Source organism: Tamandua tetradactyla, chromosome 14 (genome assembly GCF_023851605.1).
Source record: "Tamandua tetradactyla isolate mTamTet1 chromosome 14, mTamTet1.pri, whole genome shotgun sequence".
NCBI lineage: Eukaryota > Metazoa > Chordata > Mammalia > Pilosa > Myrmecophagidae > Tamandua > Tamandua tetradactyla.
The window spans coordinates 76,572,474-76,596,138 of NC_135340.1; the positions used below are offsets into that span (position 1 = coordinate 76,572,474).

At 39.1% G+C, this 23,665-nt stretch overlaps 1 protein-coding gene across 7 annotated transcripts in view; it reads right to left on the reverse strand.

Annotated features, from left to right (window-relative positions):
- The window catches only part of RORA (RAR related orphan receptor A), a 717,907-nt gene that overhangs the window by 29,513 nt on the left and 664,729 nt on the right, over nt 1-23,665 (reverse strand). For all 7 annotated transcript variants that reach the window (XM_077128083.1, XM_077128089.1, XM_077128086.1 and 4 more), the window contains one exon: nt 2,157-2,242. In XM_077128083.1, coding sequence (XP_076984198.1) covers nt 2,157-2,242 — 86 coding nt within the window. The remainder of the gene's footprint in view (nt 1-2,156; nt 2,243-23,665) is intronic.

Consider the following 23,665-nt stretch of genomic DNA (forward strand, 5'->3'; position numbering starts at 1 on the left):
TTGAGGCTGTACCTGGACAAAATCTAGAAGGACTCTGGAAAAATGACAACTGTGCAACAATAACTGCCTTTTGTTTCCCTACTGCTTTTATTTTTGCCATAAACAAACCTGCGGGGTGGGAGAGAAAATGTGTGTTTGTGCCTATGTAAATACAGCGGTGCTCAGCCAGTCAGCTGCCAGTCAATTTTATGGCAAAAATAAAAGCAGTAAGGAAACAAAAGGCAGTTATTGTTGCACAGTTGTCATTTTTCCAGAGTCCTTCTAGATTTTGTCCAGGTACAGCCTCAATGCCCAAATAGTTTTCAACTTTCCATAGTTCTAATTCTCTGTCTCACTGACTTTATATGATGAAAACCACACAACAAACAGAAGTCCATTTTATTGAAAGCATGTTAATCTTCTGAATTGTTGGGGCATTTCATATGAAGTAGCTGCCACCCCCACCTTGCCCTGCCCCAGACCCAATTCCTAAATACTTGTTTCAGTTTGTCACATAAACCAACTGAAATACTCTGAGAAAGTGATCCATTTCTTGGGTGAAATGAATGTACAAGTAGCAAACTGGAATCCAGGATTGTAGCCTAGGACCCCGTCCCCTTAAGAAAACACCTAGGTGACATGCAATGCACAAACACTCAGTTTTCTTGGAATTCCTGGTAAGGAGGCACTGCTGTCTCTCTCCTCTTGTCATCTCCTACCAGGGCACAGTTTTGGGAGGTCTGCATGCATAGTGGCAAGGCTGGAGGGCAACTGACCTGTCCAGCCACATCAGCCTTAGATCCTGGGCCGGCATAAACCCCACAGTTTATTTTGTTTGCTTGCTAGTTTGTTTTGAATGTGCAACAAGGAAGAAAAAGGGCATGAATTTTCTTTTTCTTTTTTACCTTTGATAAACCAGAACCCTGAGGCCTGGAGGGATTGTCACAGAGACTAATAATTAAAAATCCCCTTTACATGTAGCAAGCTCCCCACACCTAAGAGACAGGTGATTTTCTTTCTGTTTTTTTATTTAATTGTGTTAGTTGGTGTGCAGAAATCACAATAGGAAAGCTTCACCCATCTAGGGATCAACATTTAGCATGTGTACATGTGCAAAGAAGCAATATTATAATGATTAATAGTAAAATGAAAAATTAAAGAAATCACGTGGATAATTTCCCTCCAGTCTGTGATTTGTGTCAGTAGGTGATTTTGCATTTTATGACATTGTACTTTCTAACTTCATTACAGCAAAGCTGACCAAGTTCATGGATTTTATTTCTTGCCTCGGCCTCAAAAAGCCTTAGGGCTAAGTCAGGTCTGGTTTGAACAATCGGATGTCTCCGAGGCCTCCTGCATGTTTAGATAGCCTTTCTCTTGTTTATTTTGTACTGTTTTAGCCTATAAGCTGTCTCAAGGCCCTTACAGTATAAACAGGAGGATTTAAATCTTAATAAACTGAAATTTGACTAACAGAAGCAATCTGGGTTTGGCGGTCTCGAATTATTAGAATAAATATCTCTATTTCTCATTCCCACATTGTACTTATGCTGCACATACTGCTCTAAAAGAAGGTCAGCAATAATAAAAACAGAAATAATGATGATAATATTTAGATTTAAGTAGCACTTCAATTTACAAGGACCTTCACTTATAGTATTGCATTTTCATTCTTGGAATAGTTCTAAAAGGTAGAAAAACCAGGTGCTATGCCTACTTTACAGACAAGAAACTGAGTTACTAAAAGATTAAGACATAGCCAAGATTATATGGAAGGTGGTGGTGCCAGGATCAGAACTCACTTCTTCCCACCGGGCTCCCCATAACTTGAAAAGAACGGTCAACGTTTGTGTGCCAACAAAAAGACTTCTAATCACATTCTGATTACTTACTGGGATACGACGAGATTGTTCATCAGTTTAATCAGTTCTGGGATTGAATGTGAAAATCAAACATCACGAACAATACCCAACCCTTTTGCTAGCCTTCTGATATTTTGGAGGAGGTAGCTAAACTATATATAACTGACTTGATTGTAATTTAAGAACAAAATAGTTATCATTTCCCATCACTCAAATTTCCAAGGAGTTGAATTTTTAGAGATAGAAGTAAAAAAAAAAGAAATCACAAAGATTCTCACATAAATAGAAACAACAACAACAATTTAAAAAGCTTACCTTGCAGCCTTCACATGTAATGACACCATAATGGATTCCTGATGATTTGTCTCCACAGATCTTGCATGGAATAATTTCAATTTGAGCTGCAACAGAAGCACGCAACCAGTTAATTACATTTTCTTTTAAACACCTTATAAAAGTGTTCCCTGATCAGCATTTGTATAGTGAAAACTAATAACCTGCTAAACATTATACTGCATTAACTATTCATTGCTGAACTGTGAGGGCCCCCCTAGAGCCCTGGACTAAATTATGGCTGCTCGTTATATAATAGCTTTCGGGTTATTAAAATGGGTCATTTGAGAAGGTGTTTAAGAATCCACAAGAAGGCTGGAATCAGCATTTCAAAGCCTTCAAGAACTGGAGAGCTCGCAGTTTAGGCCTCAGAGCAAAGCAGATACTAAAACGTTTCCTCCGATCTCATTTTCCATCATTATTTTTAAAAGGTCATAAATCTGTCTTGGCTGAACAGTGTAGTTCGACTGGTAGAGAAAAATATACTCCAAAAAGTCAGGTCTACTTAGGAAAAGAATTCAATTGAAATATTAATACGTTACATATGATAAGCATTGCTTACTCATCTTTTTAAAAAAAATTGATATAGTTGCCATGTGTTAAAAATTAGTCCATTTGCGTAGGAGCAAAACCTTTCAACCATAAAGTTAATATCCTATCTGAATTTAATAATGATGAATCCTGACAAATCGGATATGTAGCTTCTCAGTTATTTACGATGGAAGTGGATTTCCTGGTACAGTGTGCATGTGTTTCTGCCAACTGATTACTTAAAGAAGCCTCATGCTGGAAGATTAACCAAATAATTAAAACAGATTGCCCCAAAGTTCCCAAATATGACAAAGCACGTTTCTAAGCAAATGTATTATATCTCGAGCAGAGTAGGAAGGAAAATAATTAAGAATTTAAAAAATAACCTAAGGAATAGAATGATTAGGCAAAACAAAGTACTTGGACCACCTATTGAATAGAATTTATGTGTGAAATCAAGACAGGATGGCAAGGTTTGCAAATTCACCTGGAATGTTCTATTATGCTAAACTCATTAGTCTACGGTTTTTACTATTGGATGCCATGTCACGTTATCTACTAAATTACACACAAATATAACTGCTAGGGCTCAAGTCTGTTATATTTTGTTTCTTTCCGGGTTTTTTTTTGGGGGGGGGGCAGGGGTGCATGGTCTGGGAATCGAACCCGGGTCACGGAAGGTGCACATTCTATCACTCGACCACCCGTGCATCACGTTACATTTTTCATAGAGCCCGTACTTAGCCCAGGCCTTGCACTGAGTCATGACTATCCCAGGACTACATCGCACGATGGAATTAACACACATATACACACACACAGCCCACTCTTTCACCCCATATCCTAGGATAATTTCAACAGCCACTCTGAATTTGACATATGTTGCATTCAATAGCTACAGAAAGCACACATAAAACTACTGGATTTAACCACCTTGTAACCTAAGTGTACCTGATAACTTCCTTTCAAGGGGATTAGTAAAAGTATCCTGGCAATTTTAGGGAGTGAACCCTATTGTAGAAGGAAGGTTCTTTCTTTATCAACCACTTTTCCCATCATTAATACACTAAGTTACCATGTCCAGATTTAACTATTGTTCAAGATCTCACATCAACATATTTTCCATAACTCCGAAGCATTCTAACATCACAATAATAGCATCTTTGTATACTACCTAGTATGTATATTCTGAGTTATGCATCTTACTGTATTTAAGAGTACATGTAAAAATTATAATTTGCAACTCTGCCTCCCTATACTAGAGCCTAGGTTGATTTTTTTGTTTCAAGAAAAAATTCTTTATGAACACTACAATAATGCCTCACAGTTTTGACTCCAATATTTTTAATATCATTAAGGTAAAGTTTTGTGCCACAGATTGTCTGCAAGTCTAGAGAGAGATGGTTACACCCAACATTTTTCAGACATTCACAAAAGTCAGGTATTGTTAGAAAATTCTGAAAGCTAATATCAGTTGAGAGTTATTTTCTGGATTTTCACACCTGAATTAACTAGTTTATAATAAGAACCAGTTTCCCATAATAATTATATAATATATAATATAATATATAATAATAATATTCAATTGAAATAGTAATACGTTACATATGATAAGCATTGCTTGCTCATCTTTTAAAAAAAATTGATATAGTTACCATGTGTTAAAAATTAGTCCATTTGCATAGGAGCAAAACCTTTCAACCATAAAGTTAATATCATCAAGGTAAAGTTTTGTGCCACAGACTGTCTGCAAGTCTACCCCTAAGTCTACAGCCCTACCCCTAAGGATAGAATAATTAGGCAAAACAAAATGCTTGGCACACCTATTAAATACAATTTATATGTGAAATAAAGACGGCCAGTACTGAGCTGCTTTTGCTTATTGCCTCACCTCAAGTGCAATCACAGAAATTAGAGATGGACAAACTTTGAAAGGCCCCATGGTTTAAGTTAGCGTTAAAACTACCTATGGCAATTAAAGCAATACTATGCATTGGTCTTCCAAGAATCATCTTAATTCTGTCTGAAGAACAGGAAGATCAAGCATATCTATTTAGTCTTTTGTAAGAATATGATGGTCCTGGGAAGGCCATATTGGGACTGCTGGGTAAGCCTGTATTAGGAGCAAATCTAAAATGATTTATTGCTGTGCAGCCTGATTGGACTTTTAGTAGATTACCCATGCGAATGGAAATGATGGCATTAAAGGCAGTGACCAAAATGCCCGCCAATGGCTCCTCTAACCCTGCAAGTTATAGGTATGGAAGTTTGGCATGGAGGGGTCTGCTTGCATTGAGAGGTGACCCCGGGAGCGCCATCCTAGCCACAGCACTTCTGCCTTTGGGATAGCTCCCAGCTGTGGGGTAGGTATAGCACAGACCCAAAATTTGGTGCCTCTATGGCAAGGGACTGCTGGTCTGTGTGAAGCTCGCAAGCCCTTGAGCTGCAGCCATACGCAAGCTTCCCGGGGCTTTGAGTTCCAGAGGACATCTGAACTGAGACAGATTTCACAAAGCATATGGAGACCAGGAAGCTTAGTATGAATGGATTCATTGTAAACTGAACTGTATTTCCTAGACCTTTGTCCCCATTGTATTTGTGCTTAGTTACAGTGGGCAAGGTTGGCCAAAGAATCAGAGTATTCCTTGGGTGGCTCCCTTATCTCAGAAGACAATTTCAGTTGCAAGTGTTCTTTAGGAAATGACTAAAATCCACCTGCTCCAAAAAGCAAACCCTTTGTATGCGCTCTAATCACATGTGTTGGTATTTGCAGAAGGCAAACATTTGCAGATTGGTACAAGGCACTTATTCAGCCTTGCATTTAATCCAACAATACACAAAGTACCCCCTTCCGCTTTAATAAATTTACAGAACCGATGAAAAAATGTCGTCAAAGCCTTGCAAATTCTTCAAAAAGAAGACCGTTTCATACATTTGAATTTCAGTCCAATAAGCAGGAAAAGACAAGAATCCCTATGCCCTTTGCTTTCCACTTCTCAGGCTTCCTCATTTCCTAACACAGAGTGTTGTGTCTTCTCAAAATAATCTTCTTTTAACACAAATTATGAGTCTTGGCCCATATATATACTGCACACATTAACTCAGCACTTCAAAGGATAACTTCTGCCAGACACCACTACTGTCAACATTCACAAGTATATTATTAAATTAGTCCACATACATATTCATCACGGCAAAGACGTTTATTGTGTAGTGGAATATCTGAAGCAAGACATGCACATATAATCATGAATTCACTTAACAATGAACAATCTTGCTTTGAAAAATTCGAATTTGCCCACATTTTCAGCTCTGTTGCTTAAATTATTTGCTCGGCATGCACCCTGAGTAATTCAGGCAACCTCTCCACGCTTGCAAAGGCAAATCTCTGCCGTTTCAAAGAGCTAAAAACAAGAGGTAGACTCCTGGAATGCAAATGTGCTAACTGACCAAGTGGTCCTTTGGCTGGGATGATATTTAGCACTGGACTTTTAGAAAAGGTTTGCTGTTTATTTTAGACTAGAAAAGGAACACGGGCACTGGCAATCTTAACACCGCATTTATTCCTCAGTATCTACCTTGGGAGGTATCTTGGTACAGAGAACAATGCCAGTTTTCCCAGAGAGTTATAAAAAAAAAAAATCTGTATAAGAAATGCTACCCATCACTTCCTTCTGTGGGTGAGTAGTGAACTCCCAATAATAACCTACAGGATTTATGATAATAATTAATAACATCTAACATCTGTTTGTACTTATAGTGTGCTGGCATTCTCTCATCCACTCCAACAACTATGAAGTAGGTATTATTATTATTATTATGCATTTTAGAAATGAGAAAACTGAAGCTCAGGGAGAGGCTATACAACCCACTCACAGTTGGAAAGATGGTAAGCTGCAAAGCTGGAATTGAGACACACTGTGTCTTTCTAGCTAACTCAAAGGTTTAGCTTTTGCTTTTTTCTTTTCCTTACCATGCTGCATTGCCAAGCTAAAGCACACTGCTCTCGGTATGCAACCATTAACCCAGGGTCCAAATACATTGCATAAGCAATTTGATCAAACTTACACCCTACTTAGGAACTGATGTCAAGATACCTTTCTGGGAATGATCTGGTCAGTTTATAACTGCAAGTAATCCTCAAATGCCTTCAATCTACTCTTCTTGATTTTATAAAATTCTGGGTAGAGGTGGGCCACGGTGGTTCAGCAGGCAGAGTTCTCGCCTGCCATGCCAGAGACCTGGGTTTGCTTCCCAGTGCCTGCCCATGTGAAAAAAAAAAATTCTGGGTGGAGTTTTGACAAAAGTAACAAATACAAAGATTTCACAGTTCTTCAGGCTCAGCAAATTACTCAGCTTCTCTGAGCTTCAGTATCATATTTGAAGATTAAATAATATGATGCATAAATGACGTGCTGTATGTACGACCACTTGATGTATATATGATTATTTGATAATACTTATAAAATATATTTGTGCACACAGTTCTTAAAAATAGTTGGCACCTAATAAATAGTAGTTATTATTACTGTTGTTGTTGATAAGAAATCCTGCCTTATAGCCAAATGGAATTCTTTTCTAGAGACTTTAAGCTCTTCCCAAAGTGGGGATAAAGGAAAGCTGCTTATCCTCCAAATAATGACTGGCAGTTTAGACCAGCTACTTCAGCAATCCTGTACAACACTGGCACTTAGCTGTTTGCTGCAACACCAGTGGTATGTTGAGCTCAGTTGCGGGAATTTGTTACTGACAATATTTCAAAAAAAAATTTTTGAAGTTTAAAAAACATTTTAAAGTTTTTTATTGGCTCATGTAAAAAATAAAATAATATGAACACAAGGTTACCCATTCACTGTAGTTCACTAACATAACTGTATATTTTCTTAAGTTGGACTAAACAGGGTGGGGTTGCCAGAAAATGGCCAAACCTTGAGTATTCCCATGAGAGTATGTCCCACAAATGAATGTCAACCAGTTTTGTGTGTCTTGCAAAAATATTCAAGAACTACTGTTTTAAAAAAAACAACTATCTTTTGCTCCAATCAGTGGACAATTTTTTTTTCCAGAAGGGTTGAGACCATGGAGGACTTTTCACTTGCTATGTTACATATCTCTCTAATGTTTGAATTTTTTTACAACCAGCACATATTGCTTTTGTAAGCAGAAAAACCAATAAAGATTAAAAAGAAAAACCCTAAGGCATTTGATTTTATTTTCAGCAAAATGGCCCAAGTCCTTTATGGATTAGTCACTTTATTTTATCCCCATTTAAAAATTGCTGGGGTATTAAAGGCTTCTGCAGCCGCCTGGATGGCAGCCTGGCCTGTGTATCAAGGCCACTGGTGGAGCGCTGAGGAGGCAGCACCGTGCTCCCTGGAGGGGCTCTGGGAGTTCCTGTCTCTTAGACTGAGGATCTGCTCACTAACTAGTTCCAGGGCCTCCAAGGATGGTTGTGCAAATTATGCATGACCTTCTAGAGCCCAGCTGAGGGTGAAAAGGTAAGGGCTGAAATTCACCAGGCACTGAGCCCTGAAATAGCCAGGAGCCCTTTTCTATTTTGTCTGTGCAAGAGGGCTCCTTTTGTGTAACTCACCCTTTCAGAGGTGGCATTGTTTTCTATATTATGCAAAAGTGCTGTATGTGCTAGACGTTGACGCTTCAGAGCCACCTACTGTAAGGGTTTGCAGAGAGCTCCTATTGCATCTCCATGGTGGAACAGACCCAGGAGGGGAACAGACTGTGGGATGGACCTGGGGCTTGGAGTACTGCAAAAATACATTCCAAACCTCAGGCATGTTCCAGGGTCTTCTAGGAGAGCTGTGTTCCAGTTTGCATATTATGCAAACTAATAATCACCATATTTTGCCATTTTGTCTATTAAATAGGTATAAATATTACTAATATGTTTCCTTAATACAGTCTTTTCTTCCACTGTATTTGGATTCTTACAGGACAGTACTTACTCTTTGCCAGAAATCACCAAAACAATCAGACTCTTAATTAGAAAACTCCTACTCCTCTGATAAGCATTCCTATCATCATTTCTGGCAACAATAATAATGCCTGATATTTACAGAGATCTATAGAATTTTAAAAATTTTTGTCCTTATTGGCTTGTCTTGAATTTGGTGCTCACAAAAACCGTGAAGTAGGCAGATAGATGGGTATTATTGTCTTCATTTTATAGATGTGGGAAGTGAGCCTTAAGAGGGTTGAATGGCTTGTTCTTTATGTCTAGATTTTCCAGGGTTTAATTGTAAGAGCTACAAAATGAGACTCACTCTATTCTATGTCTCTCTCCTATTCAGGATTATTTGAAGCCTTTAGATTTTATGTTACCATATGATCTGGGGCTCTGAAGGGGACATGACCCACCCCAGAGAGAAAAAGCTGTTGGTGGACTCAGCTAAGAAATGGAAGCTGGTACTCCTCTGATGCCTACTCACTGGGTGGCCTCAAGCAAGTCACTTACACCTCCACCTCCACTTCCTCCATCTATAAAATGGGCATAATTCTTACCTCCCAGGCAGGTGGTGGTAAAAAAATGCTTGCAAAGCTCTTTGAAGATGAAAAGATCTATAAAGATGGAAAGCTTTAGGAAGCTTGGCATATCATTCTTGGCAAAGACCAGGACGCTGTGCCCTTACTACCCTCAACCAGCTCTGCCACAAAGAGAATAAAGAAAAATACGTAGTACTATAATTTGCATCTGCCTGTTAGATTTTAAAATGTAAAAAAAAAAAAAAAAAAAAAATCATTGGTTTCCAAAATCTCTTCCTGAGGAGCTAGATGCTATTATTTTAGTCTCAACTTGAGAGGAAAAGAACACTTGGATGGGAAATTCATCTCTCTTATGACAGCTGTCACTTGCAAAGAAACAGGACTAAATTTAAACCAGGGCTTGTACAATCTTGCTAAGCATCATGAAAACAGCATGATTCCCATTCATTAAACACAATAAATATAAGGGTTACCCTCTGACATCCTGAGCTGTGCTATTTAGTTGCTATCTGATTCAAAAGAACCCTGTCAAATTATTCCATTAAAAAAAAAATCCTCCTGTACCTTATCCACGTCCCCCCATAAAAAAAAGTCTTGTACTTTACCGATTAGTAAAAGCCACTTAAAAGCTTTAATGGATGCTTGTGATTCTACTGAAAACATACCACCTTTTTAAAAAGACATTTTCAAAATAAAATGTGTTGCCTATTTAACTGTCAAGCAAACACACCTCATGATCAAGAGACCAAGCATTTTCAAATGAAAGAGTTTAAAAAGAAGGCAAAATTGGAGTTTTGGAACTTTGACAATTTTATCCATCTTTATATGTGTAAGACTTGGGTATATAGGAGTTAAAACACTGGGCCAGAATGCCCAGCTAAAGCTGAGCTGTGTATGCAGGAAATCTCTGAAGATGAACGAAGCCAGGCGCATCTTTCATGTGGCTTTCTGTGAACACACAGGTAGTTCTGACAAAGGGAACTGAATATTAATCCTTTGTAGTACTGTGTTTCTCTCCTTACTAGATTAAACTTTCCAGAGTAACTGACTCACACTTCCTGATGGATCTTTGCTAAAAGCCAAATCCAAATGAGCACTTTTGTCCCTAGACAGGGAAATTCTGTCATATCAGAGAGGAAATAGATTTTTCATATAGAGAAACAGATTTCATATAGAGAAATCTTTGATTTTTAGATCCAGTTCTCCCTAGAATTTTCCTACTGGCAGTTAATGCACAGAAATGCCTTAATTTAAGGTGACTGAGTCTTCACCCCTTTTGGTAACTACCTGATAACTGATTAAACCTTGAGTAAAATCCTTGAACAGCAGGAGAAGCAGCATCCGTAATACTTCATTTTACCCATCTAGTGGATCAAATGCTGAATAAATACTCACCCAATAAAAGCTGATGCTACTAAGATCAGCAATTCAAATGCTATTTCTTTTTTGTACTTCCCTACTCTAACCACTCTGTGCCTTTATAAACAACCACATTTGTTGTTAAATATTTGTGAGGTTATGTGAAATCAGGGATGACAACAAAGGTAACTGGCCATTCAGCTGATTTTGCTCAGCTGAGTCAAGTCCCTTTACAATTCTAGAATTAACTATATTTTTCAATATATAGTTCTTGAAGCTCTTCTAGGAACTTGGGTTCAGAATCAAAACAGGTACATCTAACAAAATCCTTCTCTTGAATCTCTCAGTGTAGGTTAACTGTCATTTCATATAGGCCAGAAAAAGAATCTATTTTATCTTACTAAGTGGTTAGAACATGCTCAAGGGAAATTCCTAATAATTTCTTTTCTAACAATAGGTATCCCTCATATAATTCCAGATAATACTAGAAACAAATGCCATCTGACTCACAGAACTACATCTAATCTTTCCTAGTGATCAGCCTCATTCGAGATACCACTACCTTTTCCCTCTTCATAAGAACACTTGTGCCACATTTAGGGTAAATTTTCCTTTGCTTAGGAGAAACAATGGGGTCAACTCTTTGCTTTCATCACTCAAAGTCTGTTTTTCATACGTGAGAAAAGAACGTCTTTAAAACCAAACCAAATCTGGAGATTTTATCTACTTTCTGTGTAAAGTAGACACTTTAATCTTAATGATTGCACTTTATGAAACAATCTTACTTTACATAATTACCCCCAAATTCTCACACCCAATCACTTATTTCACTGCTCTCTTAACTTCACATCTGCCTACGTATAGCTTGAATTATACCCACTGTTCAGTTTCTGGTATTTCAAGTTAGAACTCTCTATTTTTTAAAATGGGTACATGTAGTGTTACAAAAATGAACAAACCTGGTGATTCAATTTCAAGCCCAAAACACAGAAAAATCTTATTGACACAGAAATGGGATTTATAATGCATAGTTTCTTTAGCTTCATTTCTTCTATGACATCATATGAATCTGGCCCATTGTATGTTTAGCACGCAGCATAGTTCACTGAATAAATCAGTTAAAACATTCTGCTTATCTGAGACTACTCCTTAAAAGGCCAAAACCTTCTGCCTAAATGTCAGCCATTGATTGCCAGTTCCAACTGCCCAATTTCCATGACCCCCTAACCTGCCATCACAAAAATCAGGTGAAGTAAAATGTTCAGAAGTGGGTTAAAAAATAAGAATCAAGATTAAGTTATAAGGATTAGGCAAAGAAATCCATTTCTTCCTTCCATTACCTTGTATGGTCTTTTGAAGATCAGTCACTGTTCACTAATTAGTAGATTATGACATTTAAGGTTTATCTCTCAACCAAATCAACTTTGGATTCATAGCAAAAGATTGGAAACAAATTGTAACTTTAAACCTTGAAAATACATTTACATATCTCTTAATATGTAATTGAGATATTTACATATCTCAATTACATACTAAGCCACAGAGTGTTGAAAAGACAACACATCCATCATCACAGGAGCACAGAGTAATGACATTGACTTTTTCTTGATTCAAAGATCATTTTAGTAGGTGAGAAGGATGGAAAGGATGATTCCACAGCCCCTGTCCCTAGCTCCACCTCTGTGCTGTTTTCCATTTCCAAAAGACCCCCCTAGAGTTAACAGGAAGAATGGGGCTTTGGATGAGAGACCAGGGAAAGGTCTGAGTTTTATTAAAAATCAAAAGCAAATTATTTAGGCTTGCCAGAAGCAGAAGTGTAGATGTTACCAATTTACTCATTTTAAGGCTGTAAGACCTTGAAGGATTAGTGATCAACTGCTAGAAGAAGATGCCTACTAATTTCTCCACCTCCACTTTCTAGGACACAGCCAGTACCATCTAAATAGTAGAAAAGGCAGTTTTAAGCTTTCAGATACATCGGAAATGTATTTCCGGTTTGCAGATCAACAATATTTTTAAAAATTCTCTCTTATAATTCTTCTCTATGACAACAAGTTCAGCCAGGCCTAGGAATGACTAGACAAATGACCAGAAGTGATTTTTTCTTGACTCCCTCTCTAGATTCATGTCCTTAAACTTGCTTATTAAAGGAACTCTTCCATTCTTAATAATAATATATTTGATCAGAAAGAGAAAGGATAACAATATTTGCTGCCAGCTAAGGCTTGTTTCTATGTTTATTCCTAGGGGAGAAAGCTGGAGCTGAGAGTTATTTCTTAGTGGGAAAGGGAAATGCAGGAAAAGGCAGCAGAGCCTTGGGGGATATTAAACAGTTGGGAGACACGAGGAAAGAGAATGCTCTGGTCTAAGCTAAGAGATTGCCAGATTTATTCTAAGAAGGTATGGCATCGGAGCAACTATTCACAGACTAGAACACCTAATGTCATTTTTTTTCTTCCCACAGAAAGAAATGCATATCCCAGGTGTTTATCTTGAAGCTACTGATTTTTATGTGAGTCATGCACTAGAAGTGAAGTAAGAACACCGAAGCCATGTAAGATAACAAAACAAAGTACATGGATCCTCCTATTTCATTTTGAGTTTCTGTTCCTATAGCACAAGGGGCTTCTTTTACCTGCAGAGACAAATATTTCAGATGACATTCTATGACTATCCTGCACATTCGCCTATCAGCTACTCAGCATTTAATCATCTGTGTCTTTGTCACTGGAGATAACATAAATGAGTGTGACATTATTCTTGGAATAAGTGAATGCTTCTAATCTGTAACAAAAGTATACCATCCACACACTTTGGTACTTCAGCATGGCAAGGTTTTGAAATTCATTTCACAAGTGATGGCAGCATATTTCACATCTAATGGAAACACACTCTGATTGCTAACAGCTGCTACGGGCACATTTCACTGTCACAGCTAGAGCTCAGAATAGCAGGTCCTTTGTAATGCCAATGGCTGCCACAATCTTAAATCACACCACACACATACACCATGCACACTCTTACACACAGGTACATCCAGCTGCAAGATCTAGCACCACTTGTTCAGAAACTGCCCAACCAGTACCCGGGGCATGAATAGGGCAGATAGAACTCATTGGCATATTTCATCTTGTTACATTTGTTTCCGGGCATATGAATTAAGGGTATAAGGAAAAACTTTCAAAAAAAGGAGAAGGGAGAGAGTTGAGCATAAACTTGAAGGTAAAGTGTAGAATTTGCACGAGCAAACTCTAGAGCAGACTACCTGGGATTGAATTGCTACCCTGTCATTTACTAGCCATATGAACTTGGGAAGCTTTCTTTTTTATAACAGCACTCTTGTTGGGCAGCTTACTCAATCTCTCTGTGCCTCATTTTCCTCATCTTTAAAATGATACTGAACTCATAATTATAGGTGCACAAGTGCAGGGCCTGTGGAATCCATGACTAGCACACAGTAAGTGCTCAGTAAATGTGAGCTATTAGCATTGCCATCATTGTCAACACCTGTGTTTTAAGGAAGGCAGGGACTGCAGCTGGAATTGAGGGAACTTGCAGAAGAATGAAGAGGGACAGGTGATTATATTTCTTTTATGCATATAAACACATGGAGTTTAGCCATCTGCTAAGCAGAAGGCTGCAGTGAGAAGTAATACTAAGCAAGTACAAAGTGTAATTGAGAAGGAGCGGGTGAGTATCATGTCAGTTCCCAACGCTCGTGAGCCCACAGCAAGGTGGCATCGTGGAGAGGTGGTAGAGTGGAGGAAGGGGGAGAGAGCCCGCTAGGAGCTGGGTGGTAAAATGGAGAAAAGATTGAACTAAAGGGTCAGGACAGAGTTCCAATTTCCAATCACCTGTGACACTCTGTGCACCTCTTTCTCCAGGGGTGGTCTCCCTGTCCTGCTCTCCTATACAGTGTTGGGCTAGGGACTCTTCGGATCCAGTCCAGCTCTATTCCACTGTGATATGATGGCTCAGAGTGAGCTGAACTCTCATTTCCCCATCAGTAGGGACATGTGTTTATAGTAAAAACTAGCAAGGTGTCATCCCAGGCAAAGAAAGGTGGTGACGGAGAGTGGAGGAGAAGTTCACCTAGTAAACAATCTGTCCATTCACCGCTGCATTTTCATTTGGGAAAGACAATGCACTGAAATGTTCTTTTTGAGAACCAGAGTAAAAGTGCTGGCATAGCCCAAATACCTCTAAAGAGTGGGAGAAAGATCAAAGATTAAGAGTGGGAGAAACTGGAGTTATACAGAGAAGGTAGGGTTTAACAAACGAGTATGATTGCTGAATCCTTATATAGATTTTCTTTTAGTCGCCAGCATCTTAGAGCAGCTAGAAATAAAAACCTAAAATTGTCGAATTGTAACCCATACCAACTCTGAAATCTGTTCTACAACTAATTGTCACGACATGCTTTGAAATAATAATAATAATTTTAAAAAAGCTTATTGGAGCTAGAACACACTGAGTCTATACCTGGCCTCTAACCCCCCTTCTTGCTTTATTTTTTAAAATAGTGTTTACTACCATCAAACAAAGAGAATTTCTTTCAATAACACATCCTACAATTATATAGAGGAGACAGAGTGATGCAATGCTAATATGGTGCGGATATGAAAATAAAAGTTTTTTTCACTTCAAGGTAAACAATTTCAATTATCCCTGGGACTGAGTTGGGTTGTTTTAATTTTTCTCTCAATCTTCAAAGGCTGCTAATTATGCACTTCTGCTTTAGATCAATAGACGGCAAAGCCCACGGCAGGTAGCATCAGTAATGCAAATCTATTTCCCATCGTTATTCATTTTTCAAAACAAACCTTCCATAAGTGAAGCCTTGTAGGACCTCAGTTACGTGGTTCCCAGCTACAACTGAGGCATTACATGTCAGGCCAAGTCAAGGACCATTAGGACATAGAGAAGTAACTTCTGAGGCAGGCCTCGCTGGCAACACAAGAAATACCAGCAGACAGGAGCCTTCCCTGTGAGATGTTGGGGAGCCATATCCAGAGGGTGACTGGAGTCCCCTAAGAACCCCCAGAAAACTAGCCTAACTCCTCTTTATCGTGGCCTGCCCTGATTTTGCCTTCATGGTTTATTCAAAGGAACCTGGAGCAATTGCTGAAAGCAGTTTCAAGAAACAGAGTATGAAAACAGAGTTAAAGCTTAGAAAAATCATTTGAATGAAGGACTATGCTTCCGAACTGAAACTCTGTATGGGGCATGATTTTCTTGGGTGTATGTATGACCTTTGGTGTGTTTGTTTTTAAAAAACCAGTCACACCTCAAACACACCCACCAATAATAAGCAGAAGAATGGCTAGGCACCTATGAGGAATTATTATTCATTTAAAATATCTTTTGAAATATGTCAAAAGGATTAAGTGTGACAGGTCCTTACCTAATCCCACCTTTAAAACAAACAAATAGTATTTCTACTGAAGCCAATTTCCTGTTCTTCGAATCAGTTCTTTGAGTTGTCAGTTGGATTAGATGCACTGATTACGTTACCATAGAACTTGTCAATAGCAAAGTATATCACTCTACCAAAGCAATATCAAACATTTCAAAATGTTTCTTGAGAGTGAATGAATGCATCTATGAAAGATTTAAGCCCTTCCCCTCTGCCCGAGCTGTTGAGGTAAACGCTGTTGAATGGATCCATTTCACAACCCAATTACAATACAATTGAATCAGCCATTTTCCTTATTCCTCACATTTGGACATTACTCATTAATTTCAAAGCTTATTTTCTTTGGGCCATCATTTTACCTGTAAATGACAGGGTAGCGATTCAATCCCAGGTAGTCTGCTCTAGAGTTTGCTCTTGCAAATTCTACACTTTACCTTCAAGTTTATGCTCAACTCTCTCCCTTCTCCTTTTTTGAAATATTCTTTTGAACCCATATCAACGTGCAAGGCACTATGCAAAAATGCAGTGTCATTAGTAAGACAGAGGTGCCCACTCAGGAACAGTGATAGCAATGGTTTTAAAAGGTCTGTGTGATTTTTATTTAAATTGTTCCAGGATAAAGGTGATTTAAAGAAGACTTGAAGAGGGAGAAAGAAAGATTTGGAAATGGCTTTCAGTCTAGCCTGAGGGACTCAAGAGGCTGTGCAGCTGTTGGCCCACCATCCGGTCCCACCTGCTCTTACAGGGTCTCACTCCCCTCCTAACCGGCCAACAGTGGTGACCATCCCCATCCCTGTTACCCTGCCGGGCCCCATTCAACCATAACTGAAAAATGGGGGCTGGGGGAAGGCAAAGAAGGATTATGTAAGAGAAAGTTGAAAGCCCTGAAGGTCAACTAACTAATTTCCAGAAATAATTATGTACTTTCATATTCTGGGGTTTTAAATGGGCATTTATTGTCATTTGAATTAATGCCTGGTCTATCTTTTGAGAATAATTGCTAAACTGGTGCAATTTGTCGCAAAGACTGTAGGGATGGGAATAAATGGCTGGTGGGTCAAAGAGCCTGAGATCATGAGCGGTAAGTCTAAGAATGCTTTCTCCAGGAATGTCGCCACTCATTTCAATCCAATGGGACTATTTTCTGCAAATAGGTAGCAGGTCTCCACACTCTTCACTGGCATCTAGAAACTAAACTAAAAAACGAAAGTTTAAGAAAGCCTATTGTTATTTCCCCAGTTGCACCAAACCGAGAAACAGAATAAAACAACAGCCAGAGTTCCTGAAGGTCTTCTCACGGGGAAAGTTTCAATGCCACCGCGGAAATTTACATCAAAGTCCCCAGGGCAGCCTTGCCGTGAGCCCCACAGCTGAGTAACTGAGCTCTGCTTTGCCAGAAACAGGGAAGGAAGTCTGTGCTGACTGCAGTAAAAGCACTGAGCTGCCAAGTGACAGAAGCCTGCAGCATCTAGGTGATTTCTGAGTTGATAAGTGAGGTCAGAATTCTCCTGAGACTACTTGCAGATTAGGTCAATGACAGTCACCAATCTGCTGTCCTCTTGGCCTGGAGTTTCCTTTAGCTTTCTCCCTCCAATCTGCGTGTCACACTCATTGCTAATTGTACATACAATCCTGTGAGTCAAGAAAGTCATAATTCTGACACAACAGAAAACACGTGGGAGGAAGGCTGGCGTTCTCTGGACGTGTGACATATACCATGCGTGTAGAGACCCTCCTATGCCCCTGCAGAAGGCAGCCTTTGAATCCCCTTTGCTGCTGTTGCCGGCATCTATTATACTAATTTGGGGGAAGAAGAGAATTAGGGGCAAATATTTTCTTCCAACAAAATCACTGGGATCAGCCTTGACACCAAAATGAGAATTGCTCTTCAAATAGCAATGTTGTCATTGCCCCAAGTAATTCTGAACTGCTCCTTTTGCAACTGCTCTCAGTGCCAATGAGATGGGAAAGATGAGTTTGTCACTTCATAGTCACTTTTTCTTTAAAGAAGGAAAATGGCTGGGCCTGGTTTCTTCACATGCCTTATTCAACAAATCGACTATTGGTCATTTCAAAAAATCAAATCCACTTCTCCGGGAGAGCAATGGTCACCATGGAGAATAATAAAAAGTTGCTAAAGGAGTTGAAGACAATCCCAGAAGAGGAATTTGATACTTGGTGGTTTGGGCAGTGAAAACATAATCGGCACAGATATTTCGCCTCCCCACTTGACATTCACATGAACGCATACCTTTTAGTACATTTGTTAAAGTAAAATCAGTCTCGACACCTAACAACTTAAATCCCTTGTGGGTGGGTGGGTAGGAGGTGTCTGCCTGCCATATTCTATTTTTCCTCACCATGTTGTTTAATGAGTGGACTTGGCGGAAATTCTGGTTTCATTACCCAACACCACTGCTTTCTGATGTCATGCTTTAGAATCAACTAAGTTGTCTGCTACAACTACCTACACACAAATTAGAAAATTATATGACAAGGAGCTTAATACAGCCTGCAGCTGGGACACAGGTTATTACTCAGAGTGGCCGTCTGCATGGTTTCTGGTTTCACAGTAAAAGAAGACGACTTGAAAGGCCTCAGTGGTTTTGATGCTCTTCTGAAATGAAAACATCCAGTGACTGCACGGCCCTGTGCTGTCATTAATGTCAGCCAAGCAAGAACGCTGTCCCCATGCGTACTCTGTCATCCTGCCATGGAGACAGGACTTTCCACCCTCTGGCATTTGGGGCATTGTGCTCGTACTTTGGGCAATCCATTCTCGGTAATCAAACACACACACCACTCATAAATGCGAGGCTGGCCTGAATTTGCTCAAGTCGGCCAATAATTTCCACGGGAGAACATGTCCTTTTCTGAGAAACACTTTGTGTTGATGATGAAATCCTCAAACTTTGGGAGGCAAGAAGTATAAATATTACCTTTAACGGTCCCTAGTGTTGGTTCAAAACAATGTGGTGGGTAAAATAGAAGAATATCAGAGTAGTTTTACATTGCTTCTGTTGAACTTCTTGATATGCACAGTTTGACAAGGTCTTGGCAAAAGGAGAAAACCCTCTGGTATTTTTGTTATGTTTGATTAAACATAGTACCTTTTACGTTCTGTGTGCGTCGCCTGGCTAGATTGTAAACAAGCACGAGGACTGCCGTACTTCATGCCCCAAATTATGAGGAAGTAAGCCCGTTAGATTGGGTGGTATTAATAGAATAACATTCCAAATCAAATTTGCCTTTCACCCTTTCATTCTATGAAAATGAATTGAGCAGAAGAAAAATAAAACTATGTTCTTAGGTAAGGGTGTAAGATTTAGGAGTGGTATTCACTATCCTATGACCAGGATGAAATATATTTTTGTTGTTTTTGTCTTTTCCGTCTCCCATTCCTGGTCCATGAATTAATTTAAGAAGCAAACAAGACATCAGGTAACAGGCTAAATGTAAAAACAGTATTTGCTCTATTTAGTTTCAAGTACTGTAGGAGCAAGGTACCAAACTTTGGATGACAAAAAATATTGTACAATTTCTCAATATATCACGTATTTGTTGTACTTCCTGCAGCGATGGTGTAACATTTTTAATATCACTTTTCATTATAATGATTTTTAAACACCCAAGGTGAATTCTCACAAAAATAATTGCCTGAGGCCAATGGTTGGGGTATCTGGTTTTATTCTTCTGGCATATTTGATTTTGCTTATTTTCTGTGCTTTCAAACTAGAGGTTCAAACTGCAATGCCACACTCTACCCCTTCTCATCTCCTTTCCAATCTTCAAAAAATCAGAATTCATAGTTTATTATTTGTATTTTGAAGCTGCCACCAGAGGGACCACAGATTTTCATAAGTCCTACTTTGTACAAAGTGCCCGATTTTCTTCTGGCTATCTGTTAAATCTCAAGGACAACACAGTTCATTTTATAAAACAAAATATAACTGAAAACTAAACGGCTAAAGGATATAACTATTTATATCTGAGGTGCTTTTGACCTGTTAAAAAGTATAGTAAAGGGACATCTCAGACTCAAAATCTAGATGGGAATTTCAATGTTTTAAGCTGTTCATATCCAACTCAAAACACATGCATCCCACAAAACAATATTAAAGCCACAGAATTTATAAGAAACATATCAGTGGTTTTTCCCTTTAATGCTCACTAAAAAGAAACTTTTAATTTTCATTTTGCTACAGCATCATATCCAGAAAATATCAATGGGAGTATATCGGTTACCAGCGCTCCTCACTTGTACATTAAAAGGATTAAAGTTTCTGACAGCACATAGACGGACAGGCTTTCACTGGGAAATAATTAAACTTTTTTGTTGTTTTTCTCCAAGTACTGTCAGGAAAGGATATAAACGGAGGTATACGCCATCACGTAGACGGTGGCACTCAAAGGAGACAATGAGGAAAAACACAAATTACGCTACCTTATGTTGAAATAATTAAAGCTCCCAACCAATGAATGACTGAATGGACACTTCAAAATTATACGAAATGCAGATGTGCAAAAAATAAGTTAATTATTTTACTTATAAAAAAACAAAAGAAGCATTTTGCAAAACCCATGCTGGTTTTGCCTGTTTTTTCAGCTAATTTGTGCAGAAGATTCACTGCGTGGGTCACTTGTTCTTCCTAACACTAAACCAACATCTTCAGGAAAGATAAGACAGCTGCCAATTAAATAGTATTTTTTTCACCTCTCTCATTTCTGCAAGGAGATTTCATTGGATTCCATAAGTGAAACAATTAAGTAATGACTATAGCTATACAGGGAATACACAACACATCATTATGTCCATGTAGAATATATCCATGCACATTTTATTTTTCAGCATTTGGAAATCACTGGTGAGCGTGATTCAGTGCCCTTTCCTGTTTTGATAATCTCATGTGTTTTGAATAAAAGGAAATATATACGGAATAATAGCTTTAACATCCTGACCTCAATATGGAGTAACATCACTGATAAAAAAAAAAAAGTAGAAGGCAGTCACTTACACAAGTGATTTTGAAGCTTTGGCTCATTCTCGTCTCTGCTCAGTTTCCCGCATCCTCATCAGCCAATTTGGCTCACTTAGTTATAAAACCTACTATTTCTAAGTTTTAAAAAAATTAAACACAGTTTGGGTGTACAAAGAGGCATCTTTGTCCTTATCTCGTTAATAACCTCAATAAGAGTTCATTTTGCACACTAATTGTCCTCAGGAAGGGAAGTTAAAAGATCTCGAATAATTTCTCCTCCTCCTCTACAATGATATCTCCCTGGCCTCCTTCCTTGTCTGAAACTCCTTTTCTGGGCGGTGGAGGCACTGCCTCTAGTGAATCACAGTTTTTGTTTGGTTTAGCTTGGTGTAAAGAGCTAAACCAAACCTTCAAATCACCGAATTCCAAACTTGTAAAAACTACTGCAATTACCCAGTCAAACCCCTAACTTTTTTAGTCCAGACACTGAGGCTAAGAGAGGTAAAACGACTGCCCCAAGATGACCACGCTGGGATGAGAAGGAGACTAAATTACAACTCAGTCTGCTCATCCATCTGTCATCTCTTCAGCCAGGTTTACCCACCCTCCCCATTTCACAGGTGAAAAAACAGAACCACTCTGAGCAGAAGAAATTGACCTGGGAGAGGCATAAGCAGAGGTTAGTCTAGCCAGGTAGGTAGCTGAGGACATGCGGTCTCGGGGGAACTGACCTTAGCAGGAATCACAGATGGTTAATCGTTCGTGGTTAGGGGTGTTAAGGAGAAGCAGGGGCTTTGCACCAAAGGCAGAACCCTGGGGAGCTGGGGGTGCCAAAGGAGCTGTCAGAGGATGTCCTGGGCAGACTGAGAAGAAGATGGTGGTGCCAAAGAGGAAGACTACACTAAAATAAAACTGGTTTTCGTTTTCCCTAGGCTCAATCCTTGCCGCAGGTGAACATATCTAGATCTACAGAAACCTGCCTTTTAAAAATCTCCCTAAATATTTGTCCTACGACCCAAAGGTAATCAACAACCGGAAGCACCCCTAGCCCTCCCCCTCAAGTCACATGCTATTATACTACTGGATTCAGTCTTATTAGGATTTATCACTGCCCGGAATGCTATGACTTATTAGCCACCTCCACTTGTCAGAATGTAAGGCACAGAGTGCAGGAGCCTTCCTTCCTTCCTTCCTCATCCTGTATCCTCAGTGCCTCACTCAGTGCCTGGCATATAGCACTGAATTTTGAATTTATTTATTCAAACGGAATAAATAAATTAGGAGAGGAGCCCTACCACCTGCTTCTACCATGTAATCTCTATCACCCCAGAGGGGAATGAAAGGGTTATTAAAGGCATCCAAGGACAGCCCTAGGCATTTATTTCCTTGCAGCATGGAAATCTACAATATGAACCCAATTAAAGTGTTTCTAATTTATTATAAAAGGAAACAAACAAACAAAAATATCAACTAAGAAAGCATTCTCTTCTGAACTACATTTACTAGAGCCTGTCATCTAAAAATGCCCAAAAAATCCACAGGACTAAACAAACAAAGAAAAAGGAACAGGGGAGGGACTCCCATTGCAAGAAAGACTATAACCAGTCTTCTGATATGTAGGGCTGGGCCACAAGTAGTCGACACATGGGCATCGCCGTGGAGCTGTTAAGATGTCAGGAAGAGTGGCTCTCGGGGAGACAGACCTGGTCCAAAAGCTAAGACTGTCATGCTTGAGTGCTGTGATCATGGGCAGGATATTTGCCTAACCCCCAGCCTTCCTCTCTCTTCCACGGTGATAATGGTAACTACTTCACAGAGTTGTTATGAAGATCAAACGTCAGGAAAAAAAATAACATATCCAAATACAGCAACTAGCTCAGTGCCTGGCACACAGTGATAGTTACTAGTACTAATACTGTATGAGTTATTGGTGTTTTTATTTGATCTCAGATAATGCTCAATAATCAAAGTTAATCTCCATCTGCTTCTCTGAACCAGGAATTACTGCTTTATCCTGGGATTACTGAAAGGTCAAATGGCAAGTGGGTTTCAGCTCATTTGCCATGTCAGATGGATCTGTAGCGGGTAGCTAAGGATGCTTTGAGGTGCACTGTGCTGCAACTGATTGGGACGTCTGCCAAGGGGATGGAGCCAAGTCCCCAGATTTTAATATCAGAATTGGTAAGCCTCTTCTAAGATCACAGAAACCAACAGCTATTTTCATATTGTATAAGGAAGTGTCGAGAAATGGTGAGAATGGGTTAAGAGTTAAGTGGCCTGGGTTCAAATTCCAGCTAAGTGATTTTGATCTAGACGCTTTTCCTTCTCACATAAAATCACTTCCTGTTCAATTCCTGTGATTTGTCAGTACTCATTTATCCTTTACAAATTGTACGTGAATATATATATAGGACAGGGCCTGGCATACAGGAGGTCCCTGATGGATATTTGTTGAGATCATCTGAAAGGAAAATAAAAGCACGAGGCTATCGTACAGAAGTGGAACAGTTCAGTACTTCCTGTCCCCATTCAAAAAGTTAGCCTCTTCCTATTAATGAGAAATAGATTTGAAAGGAGAAAGAAGTTACAGGTTTGGTACTAAGAAAGAGAGTCAGCTAACGCTTAGAGGTTCTCCCAAAAAGACAAGGCTGTTGTGACTATGGCAGCCCTTTAATATCCAAGGCGCTATTTAAAAATAGCTGGAA